General features: G+C 44.2%; 1 protein-coding gene across 1 annotated transcript in view; it reads left to right on the forward strand.

Moving 5' to 3' along the window:
- Positions 1–1,669: 1,669 nt before the first annotated feature.
- GFOD1 (Gfo/Idh/MocA-like oxidoreductase domain containing 1) overlaps positions 1,670–25,587 on the forward strand; it is a 71,472-nt gene continuing 47,554 nt past the window's right edge. Inside the window, exon 1 of the mRNA XM_066558397.1 lies at positions 1,670–1,922. Within this exon, the coding sequence (XP_066414494.1) occupies positions 1,670–1,922 (253 nt within the window). The remainder of the gene's footprint in view (positions 1,923–25,587) is intronic.

Consider the following 25,587-nt stretch of genomic DNA (forward strand, 5'->3'; position numbering starts at 1 on the left):
CCAGTGGTGCTGGAAGGTTTCCTCTTCTGGAAAGAGCGTTTTTACAAGGGCATGTTGTCATAGGACAAGGGGCAATGGTTTTAAATTGAGAGAAGGTGGGTTTAGATTTGACATTAGGAAAAAATTCTGTACTATGAGAGAGATGAGGCACTGGAACAGGTTGCCCAGAGAAGTTGTGGCTGTCCCCTCTCTGGAGGTGTTCAAGGCCAGGTTGGACGGGGCTTTGAGCAACCTGAGGTAGTGGAAGCTATCCCTGCCCATGCCAGGAAGGCTGAACGAGATGCCCTTTAAGGTCTTTTCCAACTGAAGCCATTCTATGATTTTATGATTCTATGATTTGATGTGTTGCAAGCTTTGTACCTGCTTATGAAATCCCTGACACACCTTCAGCAAACCTGGCATTCCTGAGACAGACCTAGAGTACAGCACCAAGTATTGGGTCTGCAAAGGAGGCATGATTCCTGCCCACAAGAAATTTAACTTTATGTGCCTGGTCTGTTTACTGCCCTGCCTGGGCTTCTTGCAGGCCTCCAGAGACTCTGGACAAATGCTGTGGACTGTGCAACAGTAGCTAAGGCTTCCTAAGCCGCCTTAGCAAATTCGTGGTTGTTGAACTATGTAAGTAGACCCATGGAGAAGGGGATTGTCATATTGATGCTTTGCTAGGAAAAAAAAAGGAGAACCGATGCCCCAGTAAAGCTGAAGAGCCTTGATATTTCTAAGGGAAATTAATGAACAACAGTCCAGTGTGGGATGGGTGGTGGAGATATTGGCTGGGCATCCCGGGCGAGTGGATGTGGTGGGATGCACAGGTGATGGAGCTGGAATCCGACCCCGTGCACGGCACTTTTAGGGGTTCAGGGCAGCTCCCCTCGTGCTCTGGGACATCTCCGTTCTGGAGGACCGTCCCAGGAGGAGACAGACCACAGGGCGATTGGCACGACCAGCTCACACCAGTCTGCCGCTGTTGCTCTCCCAGCTCTCCTGTACCTTCACAGGGCCGTGACTCCGACGACTCCCCATCGCCACGACCCCTCAGAGGCTCTCCCGTGGGGGAAGAGGTGGGGGAAGGAGGGAAGTCTCCGGAGATGCCCCGATACCGACCCGCCAGGCGGACGGCAAACCCCGGTGGTGCCGCGGAGCGCACCTGTGGGCGATGTCTGCACCGCATCCCCGCGTCCCCGCATCCCGAGCCGCCCTGCTCCGCTCCCGCCGCTGCCAGGGCGCGCCTGCGGCGCCCGTGCCGGCAGCGGGGCGGTGCCGGGGCGGGCGGCCGCCAATGGTGCGGCGGGGGCGGTGCGGGCGGTGCAGGAACACCCGGGAGGTGACAGCGACGCACCGCCCTCCCGGCGGCGAGCGGGCGCCGGCGAACATGGCAGAGGAGCGGCGCTGAGCCCGCGCCGCCGCCCGGGGAAGGGTGGTCGCCCCAGCGCGCCCCGCGTCCGCCGAAGGGAGCGCAGCGCCGGCGCCGCCGCGGGGCTCTGTGTGATGGTGGGGGCATGGCGGGGCAGCCGGCGGCCGCGGCGCTGCTGAGGCGGGGGGCGGCTGGTCCCGGCCCCGGCGGCGGCAGCAGCAGCAGCAGCGGTATCGAGCGCGGGCTGCCTCCCTCTCCCCGCTGAGAGAAGGAGGGAGCGCCTCGCCTCGCCGTGCCAGCCGCCTCGCCGCCGCCATGCTGCCCGGGGTGGGGGTGTTCGGCACCGGGCTGACGGCGCGGGTGATCGTGCCGCTGCTGAAGGCGGAGGGCTTCGCCGTGAAAGCGCTGTGGGGCCGCACGCCCGAGGAGGCGGAGGAGCTGGCCAAGGAGATGAGCGTCCCCTTTTACACCAGCCGCATCGACGAGGTGCTGCTGCACCAGGACGTCGACCTGGTCTGCGTCAACCTGCCGCCGCCGCTCACCCGGCAGGTCGCCGTCAAGACTCTGGGTGAGTGCGGGCGGCCGGGGGGCGACCCCGCCTCGGGCTCGGGCTCGGGATTCGCGCTCGCCTCGGGCTGAATGGAATTGAACCTCCCCCCTCAGCGCGGAGTTTTGCCTTCGCTTTACTCTTCAGCCCTCCTCCCCATGCCCCGTGTCTCCGGAGAGGGGCTGGCCGAGCCGCGGGTGCAGGCCTAGGACCGGCGGGGCGCGGGGGATGGCGCTGCGGCAGCCCGGTGTGACATCCCGTATCCCGGTCCTCGCCGGCGAGGTCCCTCGGCACCGGGGACCCGCCCCTCCGCGATGCTCGGGCAAGCCTATGCAGGGCCGGGCCCGAAACCTGAGGGTGCGGGAGGAGGGAGCAGGTGTCACCCGTGTCGCGGTAAAAAAGAGAAAGTCGCGGTAAAAGGGAGGAAATAACCATCCCGCCCGCCGGTTCCCATCCGCGCCTGGCCCGGGAGCGGGGATCCGGGATCCGAGCATCCTGCCCGCGCTGCTCGGGGGGCGCGGGTGTCCGCGCTGTCCCCGGGACCCAGCTGCGAGCCAGAGGAGGCAGGAAGCGGTGACAGCAGAGGAAGCGCTTAGCGAAGCTCACGTACAAAGGGAAGGAGGGACTGAAAAAGTAGGCATGCACTGTGATGAGCTGCTCTGGTTTCAGGCGTGCGAAAGCGGGCCGCATCTCGCTTTCTCCTGTGTGAGCGCAAGTCTGGGCTTTACTCTGTCAGCTTCGGGATCTCTGATCCTCGGACACTGGCTTTCCCATGGATTTAAGTGGAAGCACCCTCTGCAGTAAAGGAATTTTACTTTGTCCCCTCAAATATAGGTGACAAAAGGTGAAAATGAGAGGAAAAAGCTCTGAGGTATCGTTGCAGAGAGCATGGAGGTTTATGAGCCAGGGTGATTGCTATCGCTCTCAGCCTCATAAATGTGTGTGGTGTGTCGTAGTGTTAAATTGCTACTAGCATACTCATTAGAATTAGTCACCATTCGAATGCTGCTAATATTGCAGCCAGCTAGTGTTTTCAACATTTGAAATTACGCAATTAAGGAAATTAAGTCAGTACCTAAAGAAAAAATCTTGCTTCAAGTACAGCGTAGGCATTTGTCTGGAATCTTTGCTCCGTGTTACTTTCTGTACTTGGAAATGCTTGTTCTTTAAGTCAGAACATTTGCTTTTCTTTTATAATACTCTTGACTTTTTCCTGAGGATGCTACACTTGCACCAGAAGCCTGACTTGCTTGCCAGAATGATATGTGATTGAATTTGCAATGGAGAAGTACATATCCCACAAAACACATATAAAGGACAGTATAAGGTAACAAAGTTCCACGTTTGACACACATTAATTTGGAGACAATTGTGTCAGTTTTCCTGTGACACGCTCTTCCTGCAGGTGTTGCTCATGGAAGTGTCCGGGCTTGCCTTGTGCTCTTAGAGGTAGAGTCCCATGAGATTTCAGGCAGACACAAGGCACCTGTTAGAAAAACAACATTTCTGAAATAATAAAGAGGCACAATTGGTATGCTTTCTCTTAGAGGGCCAGACACATACCTGGCATAATAAAGGAATAATGCTTTGTCCTTCTCTGAATATTTCCAGATTGAAGAAGAAAAATAAGTCTGTTCTCAAGAATGAGTTGAATTTATGAATGAATTTAATGAATTGATGAATTTATCAATTTTATATATAAAATTGATGAATTTATCAATTTTATTTATATTCTATGAATTGATGTAGCTGAGATGTTAATGGTACCTTGCTGATGCAATCTGCTGGCAACAGACCAGGGCAGGAAAAAAGGTGTTTTCTCCCTGTTTATTAGAACATCACCATTCTTGGTTCCCTTTCACCTCTAGTTAAAGGGGTTCCTCCCTTTCCCCAACAGGCATTATTTGTATGTTGTCGGGATAATAAAGTTTCTGTAAAAATGCATGGAATGGTCATTAAACAGGAAGTAAACAGGTTACCAGATGATAATGTGCAACATCTGATAATTTTTTTAATAGTGTTTTACTTAAAAAGATTATTACAGAAATATGTCTTGGACTACAAGTAACTCCTCTCACAGTTTTCTCAGAGGTAAATTTTCTTAATTTTTTTTTTTAATACAGACATTGGATCTATAACAATGAAAGTTCTTGTATGCTCTTATAGGTGTGAACAGGGAGCCAGAGCAGCAGTTCCCAAACTGCTGAGAGGAATATCTCTCTGCTGGCAGCTCTGTCTCCTGGTTCTGCTTGCCCTTCATGGCTTGGGAACTTCTGTGCCCTGGAGTGATTATTTTGCTTTAATCAATGGATTTTCTGGTTTGTGGGAGAGACTGCAATTAAATGGGAGGTTCAGAAATCTCTGGTAAACAGGGGCAGTGTTGTATAGACTGAAGAAAGCAAACGATGGAAAAACATTCCTTACTCTTGAAATTTCACACAAAAAATATTATGTAGCAGCTAGCGATAGGAATAGATGGGGATACCAGAGGCTTTGCAGATGGAGATTTCAGGAGGTCTAAACATGAAGTCCTGCATTGCAGTAGAAGAGGTTGAGAAGTCATGAGTTGCTTTTTAATAACATGCGTATCTGGCTTCTCTATTACAGAATGAATGTCTGGCCTGGGAAGAGACAAGGACCAACTTTTCTTTGCTACCCATGTTTTATTTTAAATGGTCTTATTTCCCAAAGCTGTGTTCTCATTCGGTGAACTTTCATTATTAAAAAGCGAAAGCCCAAGCGAGCAGTTGGTGGTGTTTCCATCACCCATCTAGAGCTGAGTTTACTCTGTGAATTTGCAGCACATTAAGTCCTAGCCTATTCCTGATGCAGACTCCAGAGGTGAAGGTGGGGTGAAACAGGTGTCCCCACAGCTGTGTTTAACTCTGGCCACTCGTCAGGAAGGACTCAGTTGTTTTGTTTTCACTGATGCACCTGACGTGAAGATGTGTTGCTGCTTGAAATGTGTTTTTGGCACAGTGGCCCATCAACTTCTGTTCAAACAGAAACGTATGAATACATGCCCCAGCTGAGGAAGTCCCTAAAAGGTGGCTTCCTGGCAGCTGTTGAAGGGAGAAAATGGGAGAAATAAAGCTTCAAACTAGCCCTGTTAGCTTTTCCTCTAAACCTCTGCTGCCCATCTGTATTGGAAATAGGCTCCTGAGCTGCATCTGACTCTTATGGTAGTTTTTTAGGAGTAGGATCAGTGTTGGGCAAGTCTTTGGAATCAACTGAGAAATAAAGAGAGAATTGGAAACCAGGCTGGTTTGAACGGTGACCAATAGCACAAATAAAACCCATGGTGTTTTATGTGAAATACACTGATGACCTCTGTCAGTTCTGGACAAAAGGAATCAAATTCCTTGTTTGCTTCTACAAAATGGGCCTGATTGACCCTTTGCCTTTCTTGCCTCTCATCTGTCCTGCTCACTTAGGAGCTCTTTTTATTATTGCTTTATATTTGCTCCTTGGAGCATTATAAAAAACTGATGTCCTGACTGACTTGCTGCTTGGTGGTGAAGAAAGATCAGTGGGTGAATATTACGGTAATCATTGAGAATAATGCTGCTGGTTGAATAGGGGTGGTTTCCTTTCTCACTGAATTGAAACATTCAGTGTGTTTGCTAGAATTGTCCTCTTTTCCCCTCCCTTCAGTAGTACAGTTGTATCCCAAGCCTGATCAGGCAGGGGAGAGGTGTTTGCATAGAGGAATGAAATGTGTCACCTATTGAGTGCCTATTTGTGCCCAGCATCAGAAGAGCTGCTAGTACAGACAGTATGATATGAGCCTCCACCTAGTTCAAAACTGTCAGCACATGACTTTTCCCAGGGTAATCCCTCCTCAGTCAATTAGATATGACATTCTTCAGATCCTGACTGAAACACTTGCTTTGTGAGACTGAGTAGCTGCCACATCAGGTGATTTACTGTATGTGGTTCTGAGAAGACCTTGGTGACATTTCATCTTGAAGGCACAGATGTTTCTATGTGCCTGATCCTCTTGGTGTTTGCCTCAACTCAGCTTGGATAAAGAGAACTTACTCCTGAGCTCCACATGCAGTGTTTCTGGGGAGCAAATGTTTTGCTTTTGAGAAGACTCAAGTACCAGATGTTTAGCATATCTCTGGAGATGTTATCCTTGATTCTATTTACAGTTGTTTTGCTTACTCTTTCATCCCAAGTTAAGGACAGGAACACTGAGCCATGTGTTGAGTATTTACTGCATGTGTTTGCAGCCATGTCTATGTAGTATTAGTTTTTAAAATGTTTATGTTGTAGTAATGCATGGTAGGAGTCCATTCTGCCTGGGGACTACACAGAGTATGATTTTCCCAGCCCTCCAGAAGCTGCTCCTCTTAAGGAGCACTTAGAGTTTTTTGCTGATTGGTAGTTCTTCTATACTTGATCGTGGTCATGAGGGAGCATCTTTATTTAGAGAGGAACATAAATAGTACTGCTCAGATCCATACCTTCCCACCCCTTCACAGAAAGCACTGGCACCACACAGGCATGGAGTATAGGCCTGCTGTCCAAAATGTGTGAGAACTCCTTGTTAAAGCACTGACAGTATTATTGCTGCATCTATCTCTGAGGTATCAAGCTGCAATGAAGTAGTTTACAGATCTGATGCAATCTCTAATGAATTTCTACACTCCTCTACACCCATGCAAATCAGGCAGAAGATAGGGTTGTAGCAGTGGATAAACTCAGTCCAGAGTTTATAAAGCATTAGGATTCTTGGGGAAGAGATGCCCTATTAAGGGAAAACATTATCATGACTATTTATTATTAATAGCAATGTAATTTCTGTCCCGTAATATTGAATTTAAATTTGACCTAACAGCAGTGACTTTCAGCAGAACAGCTCCTTTCAGCTCCTGTGCTTGGAAGGCAGATGACTTTGCGGCATATTAAATGTGAATTATGGTCATCTTAGTGCAAAAGAAGTCAGATGAAGTGCTGTCTATGTTTAATCAGCAGAGCCAGCAAAGGCCGTGATGCCTTTTTTTTTACATTTATTGTAAAGGCAGTCCAAAGAGCCTGCTGGCAGTCGGCTGGATGTCATCTTTCTACTCAAGTGAGGAACGTATGCCACAGAAAATGGCATCTAACTCTTCCATTGACTTTTTCCTCTCAGTACAGCAGACCTTTAATGCCAGTATTATTCTTGTAAAATTCCTTCAGTGATATTCGGCCTCTGAGACAGTTGAGGTAAAAAGACCAGTGTTAAGGTTTAAAAACAAAACTAATAAAAATAATAATAAAAAACCAGAAAACCCCCCCAACTCTTGCTTCCTTCATGACCTTCAAATCAAAGGTGTGTTTTCATTTTTTTCCCAATTGCTCTCTTCTGTGTGAAAGTAGCCACCAGTTCTATTATTACCCTGGTAGGTGGGTTGGGAGCCCAGAATGGACCAGACTTGGAATACTGGGGCACTGAGCTCATGCTGTGATGACACATTCAAATTTGCCTAGCCTAAAAACCAACCAGTTGTGATGGAAGAGGTTGTTTAAAACAGTGCTAGATGTGAAGATCATACTGTGATCCTGTGTCCAGTCAGGTCAGTGTGTCTTGCTGCATTTTTTCCCTGTTTAAACAGAGTGCTTGGCCCTGGGGATCCCAGGATGCTGTTTCCAGACCAGTGTGGGCAACTGAAGTGGGTTGGGCTGAATCTCCTCAGGTTGCCTGCAGGTGTAGTCTTGGCCCATTCAGCTGGAGGAGGGCAGATGTGAAAAGCAGCATCTCTCAAATCTGTAGGTAGGTTACTGTCTGCTGTCAGATTTCACTGTGCACCGTAGGTGACTTGGTTGAAACAAATGGCAGCCAAGCCCTCAGCAGCCCTGCTTCTCCCTGTGATTTAAATGGCAAAATGTGCCAGAGCACAGACACTCTTCCATCTGCTTGACTGCTGGGGGCTTGGACCTTTGGCATGGTGAATGCAGAAAATGAGAGCAATGCTGACCTCTGCCAGTGTTTGATTTGATCTGTCATGCTTTGTTAGGCAGAGCCCATAGTCAGGGGTGATACTTGGAAGAGAAATCTTCCTTTTAATGCATGTGTCCGGGCTGCTGCTGTCAGTTTTTCTTTTTTTTGGTAAATCTTTATGTAGGCAAGTCCTTATGACCTTTATCATTTCAGTGTGCTTTGAAGACTATTGTGCTACTCTGCTCTCACATTGTGTTAGCAATGGTGGTAAGTGCAACTTTTTTTTTTTTTTCTTTACTGTCACTGGTGCTGGAAAAACTCATCTGTTCAAAGACTGGTATACATCAGGGCTATGTCCAGCACAGGTCCTCCCAGGGCACTCTTGGCAGTGCTAACAGTGACAAACCAGCATTAGCAGCACAATAATATCTTGATTTGGTGTTACAAACAGGTAAGAGGTAAGTATCTCTGTGGGGTGTGGCTTCTAGCATGGCTGAGGAAGACTTGACTAGTGTGAGTTAGGTAAAAAAGGGCTGGAAGTAGTAAAACATCTCCCATGAATGAAGCAGGTGTTGGTGCTGAAGGTGTAGACTGCATGTCTAGCCTTGTGGCTGTGCTTGTGAGGATCTCTTTCTGTTTTTCACTTGATGGCACAGTTTGTACAGTGAATGTCACGTAGACAATATCTTGTGCAGCTGTTTTTTTAAATTTTTGTTAAGTGGCACATCTGTGCTGTTGCACAAACAGAAATGTGCTGCATAGCTTGATGCTGTAAGAAGATGTGAGAAGGTATTGATAAAAGGTTTATTTATACTGCTAGAGCTGCCCAGGCTAAATATTGTAATTATTTAAGTTGTAGAGTAAATTATTGCACTCAGCTAACATGGGAAACATCAGAAGACAGATTTTATTATTATTGTTGTTGTTGTTATTCTTTCTTGCATTGCTTTGTGCCTTCATTCTTGACAGAGAGTGGCCGCTGTGGTAGCCTGCTGTGGTACTGAGCTGTCTGATCCCTCTGTCACTTTGTCTTGTTGCTTGGTTTTAGGGACTTGAGTTGCTGAGTGGTCAGTGCTGCAGGTAGATAAAAGGAAGGACTTGCAAGCTACTTCTGTTCCAGATTTTGAAAGAATATTAAATAATAAATAAAGGAAGAATATGTAGGTAAATGCAGAGCAGGGAAAATATGTTGAACAAATAAAATGACTGGATTTTCAAGCTTCCCATAGTTGCCTCTTTTCTCTCTTTTGTTTGTTTTTTTTTTTTTTTTTTACTTAAAGCCCTCTCATGCCTGAGGTGACAGTTTTGCTGTATGCTCCAGACATGGATAGTTGAGCACAACCCCTGATGGAGGCAGAGTAAAATCTCTGCAAGATAGTAAACATGTTGTTCTATCTGCTTTTGTTTGAAAACTAGGTAAATTGTGTTAGAGCATATTGCAGATTACTGTCCTTTTCTTCATATGTGCAGTAGATTTTGCCCATTGTGCTGTAGTGGTGGCAGAGCACCAGGAGTGAAAATGGAGTTAAATTTCCAGGATGGCCAAGATGGGTGTTTTTCACAGGCCACTGCAGTGCAACAACCCCCTCCACTGTTAATATCTATTTGCCACAGCACTATTTATAGTGGCTATGAATTGTTCTTGTTGCTTCAAACCACTGAAGCAGAAGCGCTTACCCTACTGCTTTTTGTTTATTTTCCATGTAACAAACTCTGAGCTCCTAAGAGTGAGCTCAGTGACTTCATTTGCAAGGTCAGCATGCGTGCAGGTAACAAAACCACACTCCTTAAAAAAAATTATTTCAGGTCTTAAGTCTTGATTTAAACAAATTTATTTAAGTGGCTATATAATTAAAGAGGGACAATCCCTTGTGTAGGTTTCCTAAACTGATTTAAGGCCTGGTCTGCACGTGGATTTTTGTACCAGTGTAATTTTGACTGCAAGGGGTATAATTTCTTTAATGCAGTAATTGCTGGGTGGTCATTAGAAGTCCAGCTGGTGTGACTTGGCATGAGCACTGTTCTGCCAGCACAGTGGCACCTGTCTGTGGTACAGGTTATTCCTGCTCCTGTGCAGCGGTCAGTTGCACACATCTTTTGAGTGTTCAGCTGGCACTGGTGTATCTGTGTTACAGGTATGGTCCAGCTCTAGGTGTGTGGGTATAACTGTGCTCCATAAAACGGGTCATGGACACAGTGAGGAATTCAGTTCAGCTTTTGGGTCACTGTGAGTTTGGAGAACAAAAGTCTCCAAAAGGCCTCCAAACTTCTGTGCTTGTTCAGGAGCTGGCTATGCTGAAAATGTGGTGAAGAGCAGAGGAGGATGAACCTTGCTGCCCTGCACAGCTGGCTGTGACCACCCATGTCAGACAAGGCTCATCCACCTGGCAAGTGTAAGTGTAATTGTCCTTGGGTGCTGTGGGTGCCTGGAATAGCTGCACTTCCAGATGGTGGAACTGGCATCCAAGATATCATAAACACCAGATCTTATTTATACACAGGTTTGACTCACAGAGTAACAGGAGTTATAGGGATTTGTGGAGGCTGAGAGTTTATCCCCTTTCTCCTTTGGAAATAGACTGTAGCATGCTTTGTTTTAGCATTGCCAGGGCTAATGATAAAAGTTTGGTTTTTATCAGGCCTAACTCCTGGATATGAGCATGGTGAAGAGCACAGAAAATGAGAACATGGTGTGAGCAACTTGCTTGGTAGTAATGTAAGAGTAAACATAGTGATTTAACACTGGGAGTAAAATTGCTTCTGTCATTTGCTACTGTGCTAGAGTTTATCTCAGGGTGAAAACTGGTGCCTTCAATTCCATCACAGCAGCAGTCACAGCTTTAGTGGAGCAGATGGAAGTGAAAAAAAGGCAGCACCTTTGTTTTGCATTCTGATGTTTCCATGGCTTTTATCAGCAATAAAGACCCTTGTTTTGGCACTTCCTTGCAGTGAATGTTTGGCTGTCTTCAGCTATTCCAACTGGCAATTTTTTGCCAGGAAATTCCCAGAAGGGAGGGCATGGTTGAATTAAATACTGTTTCTAGGGTACTGGGCTTCACATGGCTAATGAGAAGCTTTAATATAGAGAGCTTTTCAAAATCCAAATGGAGTCAAGCAAGGAGAGAGAACTATAAAACAGTAATTACCCTTGCTGTGCTGGAGTGATGTTGCTTAAAAATGTGAAACCAAGGGCTCAGTACTCCAAATTCTTTCTCTTGGTGTCTGTACATATAGTTTCACATATGTATAAAAATCTAAAAAAACCTGTTAAAGTGAAAAATATATATATATTAAAAATTCCTGGAAGTCCCTCCCCTTCCTTCACTTCCTCAGCCCATAAAAGACAATGCAACTGTTAGTGTTTCATGTGGGGATAGGAAAGGGGAAAGAAAATAGCTGGGAGAACATCTGAAACAATGTGCATCAAAATAAATTCCAGAAATGTGCCTGAAAGTTGTATGTAAAACCTTTGATTCTGATCGTGCTTGCTCCACTGTAAATTAATTAAAGCTCTGCTGGATCAAAGGAAATAGTTGAAATTTATGATGACATTATTGAGAGCACATTGTGGCCCAAAAGAAAAACCAAGTGTGCCTCAGGGAGAGGGGCCTTGCCTTGCAGATCTGTGTCCTCTCAGCAAAGACATCTCTGTCAATTTAGGAAATGATTGGTGGGAGTCTTGGGACACAGTTCTGCAAACCTTTGATTACAAATAGTCTTCTTGAAGATAAAAATCACTGATTGCTTCTAGAGAATATTTGTAAGGCACAGTAATTTATGTAGGTAGGAATTTGCTTGCAAACAGCTTTTGTACCAGTTTATCAAAAAAATCTGAAGATATAGCTACATCTCTGCAGTTCTATAACTCTATGTAGTTGTGTTTCTATAGCATATTATGGCAGCATGTCTGCAGAAATGAAAAAGAAGATGGAAAATATTTGGAGCAGAGGTGCATAAATACCTTAGCCATAGCCTACAAAAATCTATCACTAGATTAGTGTGACAGAGCTTGCAGAACTCTTTTGTGACTTGCTGCTTGCCTTGAAGGAACTTGACAGTTTAGTGCTGGGAAGGATGCTTTGTGGTTAAACAGTATGAGATGCTTTGATAAAGACTTTCTTCTCAGGCAGAGTGCTAAGCAACACTCCCTGAGACTAGTTTGTGGATACAGTGTTATCCGAATGCATGAGAGGGTGTCCTGAATTTTAAATTCATGTTACTGAAGAATTCTGTTTAAAAATCTGTGTCATGAGATGCTTGTTTTGTAGGGGTGACATCTTTGCTAAACTAGCCAAAGTATGTGTGGACATGGCCTGAGACTATTGGTGTAGCTTGGGAGAACCATGGACCTGAAATGTAATTCTGAATATACTTTTTACTCTGCCACATAGCCATTAGGAAAAAATACTTTGATGCACTGTATGCCTGAAATGAGGAAATTCACAAGCCATCTTGCTTCTGTCTCCTGAATGCTGTTCTGTTTGCTTGTGAGATTTGATGCTGTCTAGCAGACTTATTTATGCCTTTGATTATAGTGCTGTCTCTCAGCTTGTCATACGAATTTAATTGTGATGGTACTGTGGTTGTTGTTGTTTGAAATTACAGATTTGTTCATGTAGGCGAAGGTGATCCTTCTCAAGGCCTGATGATGTACATGCTGAGACCACACCTGCTTCCACCTGTGTGCAGAGGGACCTGACCCTTTACATGTCAGGTGGGGCTAAAACTGTTCCACGATACCCTTGTTGTGTGTTTGGTGAGACTCCTGTTTGCTCTGAGCAAGAGTGGTCTGATGAGAATTAAGCCTCAGAATTGCTGTCCTGAGCTTCCATTCTCTGTAACACAGGTTTTGTGTTTGAATTAGATCACACTTACCTGCCTTCCTGAAGGTGGTTTCATCCTCCAGGATGCCCAAAACTACAGACCAGGGATGAGGGGGCATAGGGAAATGAAGAGACTGGCTGAAGGTTGTGTGGAAGCAGGTGGAAGGTGAGGCCTCTGAGGTCTGCTCTTCTCTTTCACTGTGGGACCTGCTGCAGCTGAATGCTGTTGCGGGGATGATCATCACAGGAAGCACATCTGAGCTTCTGGAGGAGGACCAGTCACTGTCACTCTGCCTGGGGCTGTTCCCTGGATGGTTGTGCAGGGACTTTAAAATCAGGGTGGGAAGAGAGGATTGGGGAGAGTGCAGAGTAACCTGGTTCACAGTGCAGATTAACCTCTACTGCTATTCTTGTTGGTGTCCATTTTTAATGTATACAGGGCAGCTTGTCAAGGAATTGCAAGGACTGTTTGAGGCACTGACTATTCTGTGGGTTATTAATGTCAGTAATCAGCTTTCTAGTGTTGGAGCTTTATGTAACAGGTGCTACAAAAAACCCAAATCTTAATAAGACAGCTTACTATGAGCAGTGATGGCTCAGCAGCTGGGAGACTTGTGTATTTATTTTTAATGAAGCATGGAATTTCTCTTTAGTATTAGTTATGTCTCTCTTCACACTGGGAAACCCCTTTCTTTAGCAAATAGGCAGGGCCTTTTTGGGTTGACTGGAAGAACTGTTGTTTTGGAAGATAGAAGCATACCTATCTGTAATGCAGGTTGCAAATAGGTTCCAACCTCGAGCATCAGCTCAAGCTGATATGAGCAAGTTCAGGTTTGCAGCTGCTGTTAGGAGTGCTTGAATGAAATATCAAAAAATATCTGTAATTTCATGTCTGGGGCATTTTTTCAACCTGTAGAGTGCTTGTGTAAGGCCTCTTGCATTGTACAGAATCATTTGATAGTGCTGGGTGAAAGTGAGTAGGGTATTGGTAGTTGCTGGAGCTGCATGTACTATTGCCTATGCTTACAGGGCATTTGCACTAGATGGAATTGCACTGTACAGAATCATGAATGATGTCTTTCTAGTAGATATGAGTGTTAGTGCTTTTCAACAAGGTAGTAAATAAATAAATGAATAGGCATTAGAAAACATTTCCTTTCCTTGGTGCCTGACAGAAAACTGTGGGATCATGCTCTAACTGCTAAATCAGGTTTTGGCAAATAATTTAAGGCTTTCTTGAAGAGTCTTAAATGTAGTGCAACAAGTGATTTATTAACTGGCCTTGTGTTCTCTTTGGGTTAATGACAAAGCACTGGATTTTGAGGCTTTTGCTTACTTTAGGGAGGAATTGCTTTTACATTTCTTTATTGAAAAGGATGCATCAAAGAATTAACAGCAGAGAAGTACAGAAAACTGGTTTTTTACTCCTAGAGGATGCTAGTTTTACTTGCACTGCAGCTCTGGACCAGGATGATGGATACATCTAGGTTTTTATAATTGTCTTTCTGGTCTTAGTACGTCAGCCTGCATTCCATGTGCATTATGTGGTGCTTGCAGCTAGGAAGTCTGTAGGAAACAAGCAGATCATATGGACTATACTCTCATGATTGTAATGAGATATGTTCTTTGTCCCTGTATGAAAAATCTCTAGAACAAACTTCAGATGGGATTGTGCTGTAGCAATAGGCTTGTGAAATTGCTGCAACTGTTGCTGCAGGAAAAAATGAGTGTGTCACATTCTTCCAGTCCTACCAGCAAATAAAATATATTAATTTGTAAACTAGTATTGTTCATAGAATACATATCTGTAGTAATAAGATCACCTTGGTGGCCTGTCTTTTTCTCAGTATCTGTTCTTTTATTCCCAGGCCGGTCTGGCACCATAAAGCCTGTCAGGGCCTGAAACTAGTTTTAGGGAAATTTTAGGGTAATTTTGCTGCTTCAGTTTTCTGGTAACAAACAGTGGGGGTAGTTTCTTCATTGGGAAAAAAAAAATTAAAATCTGGCCAGAGAGGAAGAGAAGTCAGAAAATTAGTCTTGGACTGGGACAAACTCTCTAACTCTGGTAGGAGAATTGTGTAGCATGAGCCTCTGTTCTGTTTTAATGCAGCTGTACTGTCCCAGTCTCTAAACCTGTCATTTACAAGACTTTGAGAGATTAATTGATGTGGACAATAGGATATTAATTAAAATGCTGTGGAAGATGTGAGGAACATCTAGCCTTATGTGCTTTAAATAGAGAAACTGGCAAATATATAATCCAAAATGCCTGTAATTTTCAGTCATTGATCTTGTTTCTTCTTCTTTTGGATGCTCAAGTAGCTGTAAATTGCTTCACAGGGCACAAGACAGTGAAAATTCAGGTATTTATGGTCAAATGTTCATTTTGGTAGGATTGAAGTGATTTCAACTGGCATGTTGCTTTTTAGATATGGTAACCAGAAAAAAAAGGCTGTGTGGAGCAATCTGAGATTTACCTCTACATTTCCGAGGGGAATTTCATCTTTTTTTTCATGCTGATATCCCCCTGTGCTCATGTAACTCCAATTCTTCCCCACAAAAATATGGATGCATTCTTTATTCCTCCTTGGGATTAGAGGTGGAGCAGGTGAAGAGCACTGAGCAGTTGGGGATGGGACTCCTGTGTGTCTCTGGTTCTCAGTTTTGCAAATTCTATAGCCTTTAACACATCTGTGGCATTCCTTTTTTCCTGTTCTTATTACATCTCCCATGAGAAGTTTTACAATGATGGGAAAACTCTCACCTCTGTTGGTAGCTGCAGGTGTTGGAGCCCCTTCATCTGAAGCACACCAACAGCAGTGAGTGATCACAGGCAGAATAAGCTTGCAGAGCTCTTATTCCAGACTGCCTCACTACAGCAGTGGGTGTTTTGGGTTAAAGTGGGAGAAGGGGGTTATTCACCCGGGTTGGACCCCGGGCAGCTTGTCCCTCTCTCTGTTTTTGTAAAGCAGTGGAATAGATGCTGTTTTCCTCTAGGCAGTGGGTTTGTTAGGCATCCATGTGGAGGTGGCTGTCACTTGTTGGGAGGCTAACTGTGAAAACTCAAGCAGGATTGCATTCAAGGTCAAATGCTAAAAGATTCATAGCCCTGAAGATCTCACTGTCTCTGAAATATTTGGCAATTCAAAATCTTTCAGACTTCACCCCTGGGAGCTTGATCAGGAGTGCATCAGGCATGACCCTAATGGAACTTCCACATGCCTGAAGCCCAAAGACTTGAAAGCCTTCTGATCTGCTATTGGCAAAAAGTCATCTGTTTGAAGTCACTTTCTGTTTAGCAGTTGTTGTTTTGTCCAAAATTCCAAAGAAACTGGTCTTCTCCTGAAAGCAGCATTACAAGAGATGGAAAGCCAAACCCAGTTGCTTGCATTGTTTCAGCATTTCCGTGAGATTGAAAGTAGTGGCCAGACCAAGTTGTTTTTCTTTACAAACAAACACTTTTTTTTTTTTTCTGCTGCAGAGCTTGTTTTATGGCTGATGCTTTTTTTGATTGATTTTATCTCAGAGAGTAAAAAGCTGTAAATACTGGGAGTGGGATAAAGAGAATGGAATTTGTGATGGAAATGTGCAGTGGGCCATAACTGGGCCATGCTGCCACTGCTATCTGCACAGCAGCAAATTTTAGTCAGATCAGAGAATATTGTATTTCTTTCTGCATGGCTGACTTTCTTACATTTGGTGGCCTGTGTTTGGCTGTTACCTTTGTTTGGAAACAGTGCCAAAAAAAGAAGAGACTTTCGAGGGGTGGGGAGTAGCATGGGCTGTTGAGGTTAAAGTCCTGTATTAGGAATAGAAACCACCCAAGTTTTCCTTCTGCCCCCTTTGCAGGAGACAGGCACTTGCTGCAGGTTCCCTGAATGTCACAGCAATGTGGCAAGCCGTGCCCACCCTTGTGAGAAGTGGTGAAAAGGCTTAGCAGTGTTCTTTGGCATTTCTTGTCTTTGAAAACGCACTGCTTGAAAACTTCAGATAACATTTGCCTGGAAGAGGAGGATGTGTTTCAGTCAAATGATAAGAGGGGAGGGGCTGCTCTCAGGGCAGAGTGTGAGACACCTCCCTTGTTAGAAACGGGAAAAATAGATGAAAACACAAAATGGAAAGGCACCCCGTCATGCTGACAAATTTGGCCTGAGGAAGCCAGCTGAATAAAGGCCAGCAAGGGAGGGGATGGGAGAGTCTTGGAGCAGGAGTGAACAAGTGTCAATGCAGCAAGCTGTGCTTCTGGGACTAGGCTTGCAAAAAATGGAAGGGGAAAGAGGGTGTAGCTCTTGTTACTTTCAAATTCCCCTGTCTGCCCTCCCTCTTGGCTGGGAGCTGTTCCCTGTCTCCCTCCCTCCCACTACACTGTGGGCGGCTTGCCTGGGAAGGGCTGTGCACCAGCTGCCCTTAGCATGTGCTGCAGGGGCTCAGGTGGTGGTGGTGCCCTGACAGTGAGATGCAGCTGGGAGGAGAGGGCTGGAGCAGGACCTGAAGTGAGGTCTGCATTCCTCTGGGAAAAGGTAAACTGAGAGGGAGGAAGACATCATTGACTTCAATGAGAACTGTCACACATCTCCAACACGAAGGTGCAATGAATTAATGAACCTTCCCTGGAAGTGAAAATGCTAGCCATATGCTTTGGTGGTGAAAGAGGTTAAACAAAGTATGTTACCTTTAGTTTCTTTTCTTCAAATGTCTTGAACTTTCCAAGGAAAGACTCTGTAAAGGCTCTCTCCCTGTGGAGATGAACTTCAAAGATCAAGACTGCTGAGTGGAGGAATAAAGCAACCCATCTCGCACTGAAAACTCCCCACTGAGGTACCAAGAACTATTCTGGTCAGGCAGAAAATGCTTTGAGCACCAAGTGCAGCAGGTTACTGATAACATCATTGTGATGGTGAAGAATGGAAAGTTAGTCTTCCTTTAGAAGATTAGGAAGGCAAAGAGAAGTCAGGCACAGTTGGAAATTCTTGTTTATTAAACAGAGGTGATGAATAGGTATTTCAGCATCAATAAGCCATGAGACATTCGATAAGAGCTTGTTGAGTAACTCCAGAAGTTTTTGCCAAACACTGTAAGGTCTGTTGGAAGTGACCTGGCATGTGTCTGTGTGTGCCACAGCCTCCCATACTTTCAGGTATACGAGCTGTCCTCCCAAGATGATTGCTGAAATATGCTGTGGGCAGATGGCAGATGGCTGTTCACCTAGCCTGAATTCAGCCTGTGTGTAGAAAATGGGTTAAAAAGTCTGTAAAAATTTCAACTTTGATTTTTTTTTTTTTGAGGGGGGCCTCCAGATCAATGCTTTTCTTCATGTTCTGGAAAGGTCCAAGCTCCATCAGAGCTTGCTCTTGGTTGCTACTTTTAGCTCTGTGTCACAACCCTGCCATCTGCCTTGTTTTGTTGAAGCCACCCAGCTCCTCATATCGAGGGCCTGTAAAGATCTGTGTGTTAGCCTGGCCTGTGCTATGATGCTGCTGATTTGGCAGTGGTTCCCATGCAGTGTATTTCAGGTGTGCAGCAAGCATTGCAGTTTGGTGGGCTCAAGCTTACTTGCTGTTGTTTGAATAGAGTTAAATGCCCCGATGATGCTGTTACCCCTGAAGCCTTCTTCACTGAGACACTTTCCTAGTGCATGCAGTACTTGAGTATTCTCCAGGCAGCTCCAACCAGTGGCTTGTAGGCAAGAAATTGCTTGGGGGTGTCTGCAGACTGATCAGTGGCTCAGTCATGCCCAGTGTAGAGGGAGAGCAAACAAAGTGTTGTCCCTTTCTCACTAGGTTCACAGCCTGTAGTGGCACATTTTTAAACACAGGGCTTGGAAGGGGAAGCTAAAGGAGCTGTTACTGTGACTTGGTTGATTTGGCCCTGTGAACAACTCAGCCTTTTCCTAACATGGTTATGTCTACAGTATGCATGACTTTGTATAGTTGAGCTATGTTTTTCTCCTCCTGGTCCTCTTTATGCAAGTTTTTCTCATGTGAAATATTTTGGATTAGATGAGGTTTACAAGGAGGAGTTGACATTACATTTCAAGGTTTGCCTCTGCTATTGCACTGGCATACTGACATCATATCCCCTGGGGTCAAACCTCTGGGATGAGAGCCAGTATTTAAAAAGATTTTTTTGCAGGGTGGAGGAATATCTTGTAGTTTCACCCCCTATGAGTTTGACCTCTCCCTCTTATGCTGCTTGTTCATTATTTCAGATTCCACCTCTACAACAAGTAAGAAAAGGGTTTGTTAGCCCTTTCTGTGATAATTCATGCTTAACCATCTGCTTAGTAGGCACTGATGATACTGCATGCAGCTTGATCTCCTCCTGACTCGTGTCTGAATTGCTGGTACATCCCTGTATGCTGTTAAGCCATCTTTGAAGCTTGCTGTGTCACAGCAGCATACATGAGGGGTAAATCTACTGAAGTCAGCCAAGTGGTACCAGCATGAAACTGGAGTGACTAGAAAATCACGTCTCCTTTCTTCCGGATTATGTATAGCAGAGAGGGGTGAAAGCTTCAAGTGAGCAGAGAAAATTTTGAAAGCAGCTTTTTGATTTCCCTACCAAGGAGTCTGGTCAAGTATGCTGAAAGTAATTCTGGAGACCACAGGCTGATTTGAAGTGGATCCCTGGAGCTGCATAAACAGACAGTGCATTATTCATGAGGTAACTGAGCCTTTGCCCTGCTCCAGAAGCCTGGGACAAGCAGAAATGTGCTTGCTTCCTTCACCTGCTTGACTGGCCCTCTGGGAAGGCTCTTTGCAGAGCGGAGTGGAGAGCAGAGAAGGCTGCTGATACAATGAGGCTGATTTGCACTGTGACTTAGGAGCAGTTATGGGAAACCCATATGAATTCACTTCCTACTTGTTAGTACTGTGTTTGTCAGACAGCAGTCAGTGGGGATCCGAAGTCTGGGGTGCACAAAATGATGCAAGAGGGAAAGATTGCCTAGGTACCAGTGTACCTGTGTGCTAGCCCCATGAGCTCAAGCACATCCCATCTTTGTTCCTCCTGCACTCATTTGCAGAAAGCAAAAATAACAGTAATGTTCATTAGAAGCTGTTGAACACGGCCTCCTTCAGTGTATTTCGGAATCATAATCTTGTAGAAAGCATACCTCACCCAGCAGGAATTCAGCAAATCCAATAACAGGCTTATGATGCTGGATCTGGTATGAGAGGTTTTGGCTCAGCTGACCATAAACTGACTGGAGAACAGAAAGGGCTGCCCTTGTTTGTGCCTATAGCTATGATGTTCATATGGGATGTGTTTGTGGGAGAACTGAGTGTTGTGTGTGGTTTCTCCTTGAAGCATCTAGTCTTAGGGAAGCTAAGCAGACATAGAAACATGGACTTGGAGCAGTTGAAGTGGCCACAGAAAAAGGAATCTGATCAGTGGCTATTGCCCTTTTCCTTCATGCTATGTTTGTCAGTCTTGCAAGTTCCACATCTGACTACTAAGGTAATAGCTTCTCTCCTGTCTGATTTTATTCTAGGAACAATGCTAAAATGACATTTTGGTCCTCTCCCATCCTCCACTCCTTACTTTGCCATCTAAGCACTGGTCTCCAAGAGTTGTAATGTTAATGTGCCATGAGCAAAACCTGCTAAAATACTGTGATCTGACAGGGAGCAGATGAATGTTGTCATTTGAATGTATTCTGCCAAGTTTTACTTAGTGTTATGTGTGTAGAGGTGGATATTTTAGCTGGTACAGATGTACAATAATGTTCTTAGTCCCAGGACTGCACTGTTGTGTTATAGTCACAGGTCATTGGAAGAAACAGGTGTTCAGAGAGAGGGCTGGCATAATTGTGCCATTCCATAATCATACTGGAAGAACAGGTCTTATGTTTTTGGAATAAGCTGCTGTGGATTCATCATGAAAACAACCACTTAGGTTTGGGTTTGTCTCTGACAGACCAGCTCTCTTACTGTTCATATATAAACATATATACTGTTCATATATATACACATACTGTGTGTTCATAGCCATTTGACACAGGAAAAACTGTTGAGGTCACCTAACTAATCTCCTGGACAGAGAAGAGTTTTCTCTACAGCATGTTTTTGTGATATATCTGATCTTAAATATTTTTCTTCATGGAGATTCCATCACAGTGATTTCTCCGCTGAAAGAGGTACTTTGTAGTCAGGCTATACTGTCCTTTATTAATTTAATCACATTATTTCCATGTGACTCAGTTTTTAATGCCTTAATGAGTTCTCTTCAATCCTTGTTGTTCCATTCTTTGAATTCACATGTACCTGTACTTCTACATTGATGTTGTATTGTGTGTTGGTGTGATTGAGGAAATTAACTCAGTTAACTAATGCCTCACATAATCTACAGAACTGCATTCAGATGCCATTAAAATGGGTTGGGGAGTTAGACCACTGTGACAGAAAAGGTTGGAACTAAATAATCCCCCAGATCAGTTTCCAGATGAAACCATATCCCAGTGGTGTAGTAAAAAGCAAAAATAATGCTGTGGTCACAGTCCATCTTCTGGTGTGTGGTCAGATGACCCCTGAGAGATCTAAACTATTTAAGGCCTGCAGAATCAATGCTGAATGTGTAAGCAGTCACTACTGTAGAGCTGTCTGGATCAGAGAAGCATGCACAAGAAAAGCATGCACTTGTGTTTTCCCAGACCTTTTGCAATGGCTGTTACCATGGCTTGTGTTTTGCCTCTGTACCCCTACGAGTGGTCTGCAGGATGTGGTTGGTGTGCTTTCACTGCTCTGCTCTCTGTGAAGGCAGGCTGCACAAGGGTGTTGGGTCTGATGTGCCTGTCGATCATGGCTGAGTCAGATAGGTGGGTAGACAGTGACTGTGATTTTTCTTTTTCAGCTCTTCAGTGAGCAGCTCAGGCTATTCATTGCAAGCCTGCCAGCAGCTCTTGCCGTTCAAGTGGGTGATGTTCTAGCAGCATCTCAGAGCTGGCAGAAAAGAGTGATGATCAGATGCAGCCAGTTAAAAAAACTAAGCATATGCTTTACAGGAACATTTGTTCTGTATGTCTGAGCTGAAGATGGAATTTCACAGCGTCAAGGCAGAACAGTCTCACAGGGGAAATAGTGGCCTTTTGGGAAGCTTACTTAAATATTAGATGGACTGAGATGACATGTCAGCTCTGCATTAAGAAGGTCAAGGATTTTGCTGCATCAGGAAACCCAGAGGTGGACAGAGCCTGCTGAGCACAGAGGTCTTGTTAGTGCTGTGGGTGTTACAGAAGAATAGCTAGAATGGATGGGATTACATTAAACATTAATATGGTAGTATTAGACCCTGGGGATTTGTATGTTTACTCCCCAGATTGTATCAACACATTATAAAATATATGTAAAGTCGTAGCTGCGGTGATACCTCGTGATGGGAGAGGTTCCCTGAAACAAGTTCGTCCTTGCATGCTGAGTTTTGAGGGACAGTTTCTTCTGTCTCTTTCAGGTGCTATGGGAGACCAGTCTCATAACATCATGAAGTTAGGTTGCCCACCCCAACTCAATGCCCTCAGTCATCTTCTCAGAAGAATGGCTGAGAGCTGCACGATGATGGAAGCTGAAACCCCCTCTTGGGCATTTGACCCTTCTAGGTTGGATGCACTGGTATGAATGCTGTGGAAGAAATCATAGTTGCTCTTCTGTTCAGGAGCACATACAAGTCTCTGGAGATGTCAGTCTCATGCTTCCACCAGCTTTAAATTCACAGAATGATAAAATGCGATTGTTGTATTAAGAGACCCAGCTGTAATACATTAAGAATGTGTGGCACATTAAACCTGTCTGGTTCATACAGAACTCATGTATAATTCACAGTTTTTGTAAATATGTCAGTTTAATGCTTCTCTGCACCTGTCAGCAAAGCTCTGTCTCCCATGGGTTAGTCAGACCTGACAGCTTCTGAAACTGGACCCTGAATTGTGTGACAAATGGTGCTGAACTCTGAATATTGCTGAATAACAACTAATTTCAAATTCAGAAAAAAGAATCCTACAGTCAAACCCATTTATTGAAGTTCCTCATTGTCTCCTTAGGGCAATTTTAAGACTTCATCCTTCTTATGATGGAGGAACCCTTTACTCTCTTAGTAGAGCAAGATTGTACCAGCAGTAATCAAGCTTTGATTATTCTTTCCTGGACACATTCCACCAGCATCAAGAAATGTAACATAATGCAGTTGTTGGTCATCTTAGAGTTCTTCCAGATACTTATTTGTAGTTTAATTCATACAATATTTTCTTGTAGACTGTAGCTTCTGAATAAGAGTCACTTGCTAACCTGTGACAGAAATGTGCCAAGTCACAAGGCTCTTGGTGACTGTTGTGGTGTGTGCCTACTTCTTATTAACTGAATTGCCTATATTCCATGGATAGAGTCAGTTGTGCTTTTGTAAAGCCTGTGAGAATGCATGATTTTTTGTGTTTGGTGCTTGCAAGCCTTCCTTGTAAGTGACAGCAGTGGTCTCTTAGGTAGTCCATAGTAGGTAACAGCTTGGTTTAGTCACTGCTCCTCAGAAAACAATCCGAAATGCACTGTATGCACTATGAAAATAATGTTAAATAACAACGTGTTGTATTGTGGCTCAGTCAGAGATGCTGAGAATTATAAGAGCTGTTGCATGGTAAATTGTTAAAACACATTGCTCTGCGGGATGCTAATGTAGCCTGGGCTGAAGCCAAAGTCTGTACAAGTCTAAATGAGTTAGTTGTCCAGGGAATTAGCCTGCTTTGGACTGGGTCCTTTGGATGGGATCTTCAGAAGCAGTCAGCAGTGCTCAACTCCATGACCTTAACTTCAGTGGGAGTGGAGAGCCCAATGCTGAGTTTTCCTGCTGTTAAATCCTACTGGATTTAACATCATCTTTGAGTGAGTCAAAGACACTGAAGGGAGGAAAAATAATCTGCATTTTCAAGTCACATACAGTATAAATTCTCTCAAGAGCTGGTTTTACAAGTGACTGTACAAGTTACAAAGTTCGCTTTACCACATGGTCAGTATGAGTTATTTTCCTGCACACAGATGAGTCAAACCTGGGGCAGTGAAAGGTGTGAGTCTGCATGGCTAAACAGCTTTTTGGTGGGAACTGGGACCCCTCTTTGGGAAATTGAATGTGTATCCATGCGAAGGGAGCTAGAGGCTTTAACATCTGGAAGCCCTCCCAGGGCACAAAGTTATGTTTTCCCGAGCTCTGGTTTCTTATCCAGTTTCATGCTGTCAGTTATCACATTCTAACAGCTAGTGGAAATTGTGTGGCTACCTTCCTACTCTGCTGAAGGGTGTCATGGTAATTCTTTATTCTTTCTTGAATTACTGTAATCCCTCTCTTTGGGAAACAAAACAAAACCTATCTATAATAAAAACAAGAGCAAGTCTTCCTGCAAATACAACAGCACAAAAGCTGGCTGCTCTTTCCCACTGAGGCTATCTGACCCAGGCAGCCTTTCCCCTATCACTTTCAAAGCCCTTCATTTAAGGGAAGGGAGTGATTACTGAGTCATTAAGGATAATGGCTATTTACTTTTGGAAACAATGGACTTGATGAACCACAAAAAATAGCCTGATTTTTAGAAGTGCGTTTGTCTTAGAGAAAACTAGTTGGGTTTTAGGGTGGAAGTACGTACATTTTAATGAGGAGGTGGTAAAAAGTGACCTTTTGTTCTGAGGTAAACCACTTTTTTTTTTTTTTTTTTTAAATCTTGAGGACTGACATTTTCAACCACGGACCTAAGCTCGGAAATGTCAGGCTGAAAAACAATGCTAACATTTAAAGTAAAGAGAACAGAATTTAGAACTTTACAGTGAGTATAAGTTGTCAGAGTTACCTGACACCTTGCTAGGAGTTCCTGGTTTTACCTTGTATGTTTTTACCTCTGCATGTTAACATACAAATTTGCTCTTTCTGCAGTAGTATTTTGCCATGTAATCATCAACATGTGGAAAACTGTTCCTATTTGGTAGAATCACAGAATGCTATGGGTTGGAATGGACATTTAAATCTCAGCTAGTCCAAACCTCCTGCCATGGCAGGGACACATTCCACTATATCAGTTCGCTCAAAACACCTACCTGGCCTCAAACACTTCCACTGATGGCATACCCACATTTAGGTGTTTAGTCATGTCTGCTTAGGTTACAGTGTAATGAAAATGTGCTGAGGCAAGGGTAATAGAGATGGTATTACTGGGTTAATTAGCATATTACTGTAAAATAAGGGATACTGCTGGATTTGCTTTGTGAGCTGGGTTGAATTACAAACTGGAGGTAGTGGTGGTGGGATAGCAGAATTATTTTCCTTCCAATTTTTCTCATAGTCCTTCCAGTTCATGTGACTCTGGAGCTTGAAAGATGTGTGTGTGTTACCTACAGCCTAGGCTGAAACAGTGACTCCTGCTCTGTTGTAAGTAATTTTGGCATTTATATAGATTTATTTCTCAGGGTGTGTAGTCTTAGATTCACTCCTGACTTGAAGAGTGGGAATAAATGCTGCTGCAGACACAGCTGAAGAAAGCCTTTGGCCTTTCAGAAGAGATCCTGACAGGGTACTTGACAGTGGTACAGATGTGCATGGTAGAGACTTTTAGTGCAGGATCCTGCTGCTGTTTATGATGATTGCTGTAAAATAATCACTAACATCTGCATGTTAACCTAATGTAACTAATAACAGACTGCCCACTGGTAAGGAGATAAATAACACAGGAAGATCAAAACTGGGAGAAAAAACCTAACAGAGTTTTTGAGCTTATGTAGATGGTTCTTCATAGACAAGTGAATTGGGAAAAGTCTTGGGTGAAGGTGCCCTGAAAGTGTAGGTAATCAGAGTAACCCAGGTCATATGTGCATTTGATAAATGGTATTGGCTGTATAGCTTTGACTTTGGCAACTGAGGTTTGCAGGTCTAAACCCTTTGCATTTTATGAAACCCTAAGCAACCTTTTGAT

This window comes from Molothrus aeneus, chromosome 1 (assembly GCF_037042795.1).
Source record: "Molothrus aeneus isolate 106 chromosome 1, BPBGC_Maene_1.0, whole genome shotgun sequence".
Lineage (NCBI taxonomy): Eukaryota > Metazoa > Chordata > Aves > Passeriformes > Icteridae > Molothrus > Molothrus aeneus.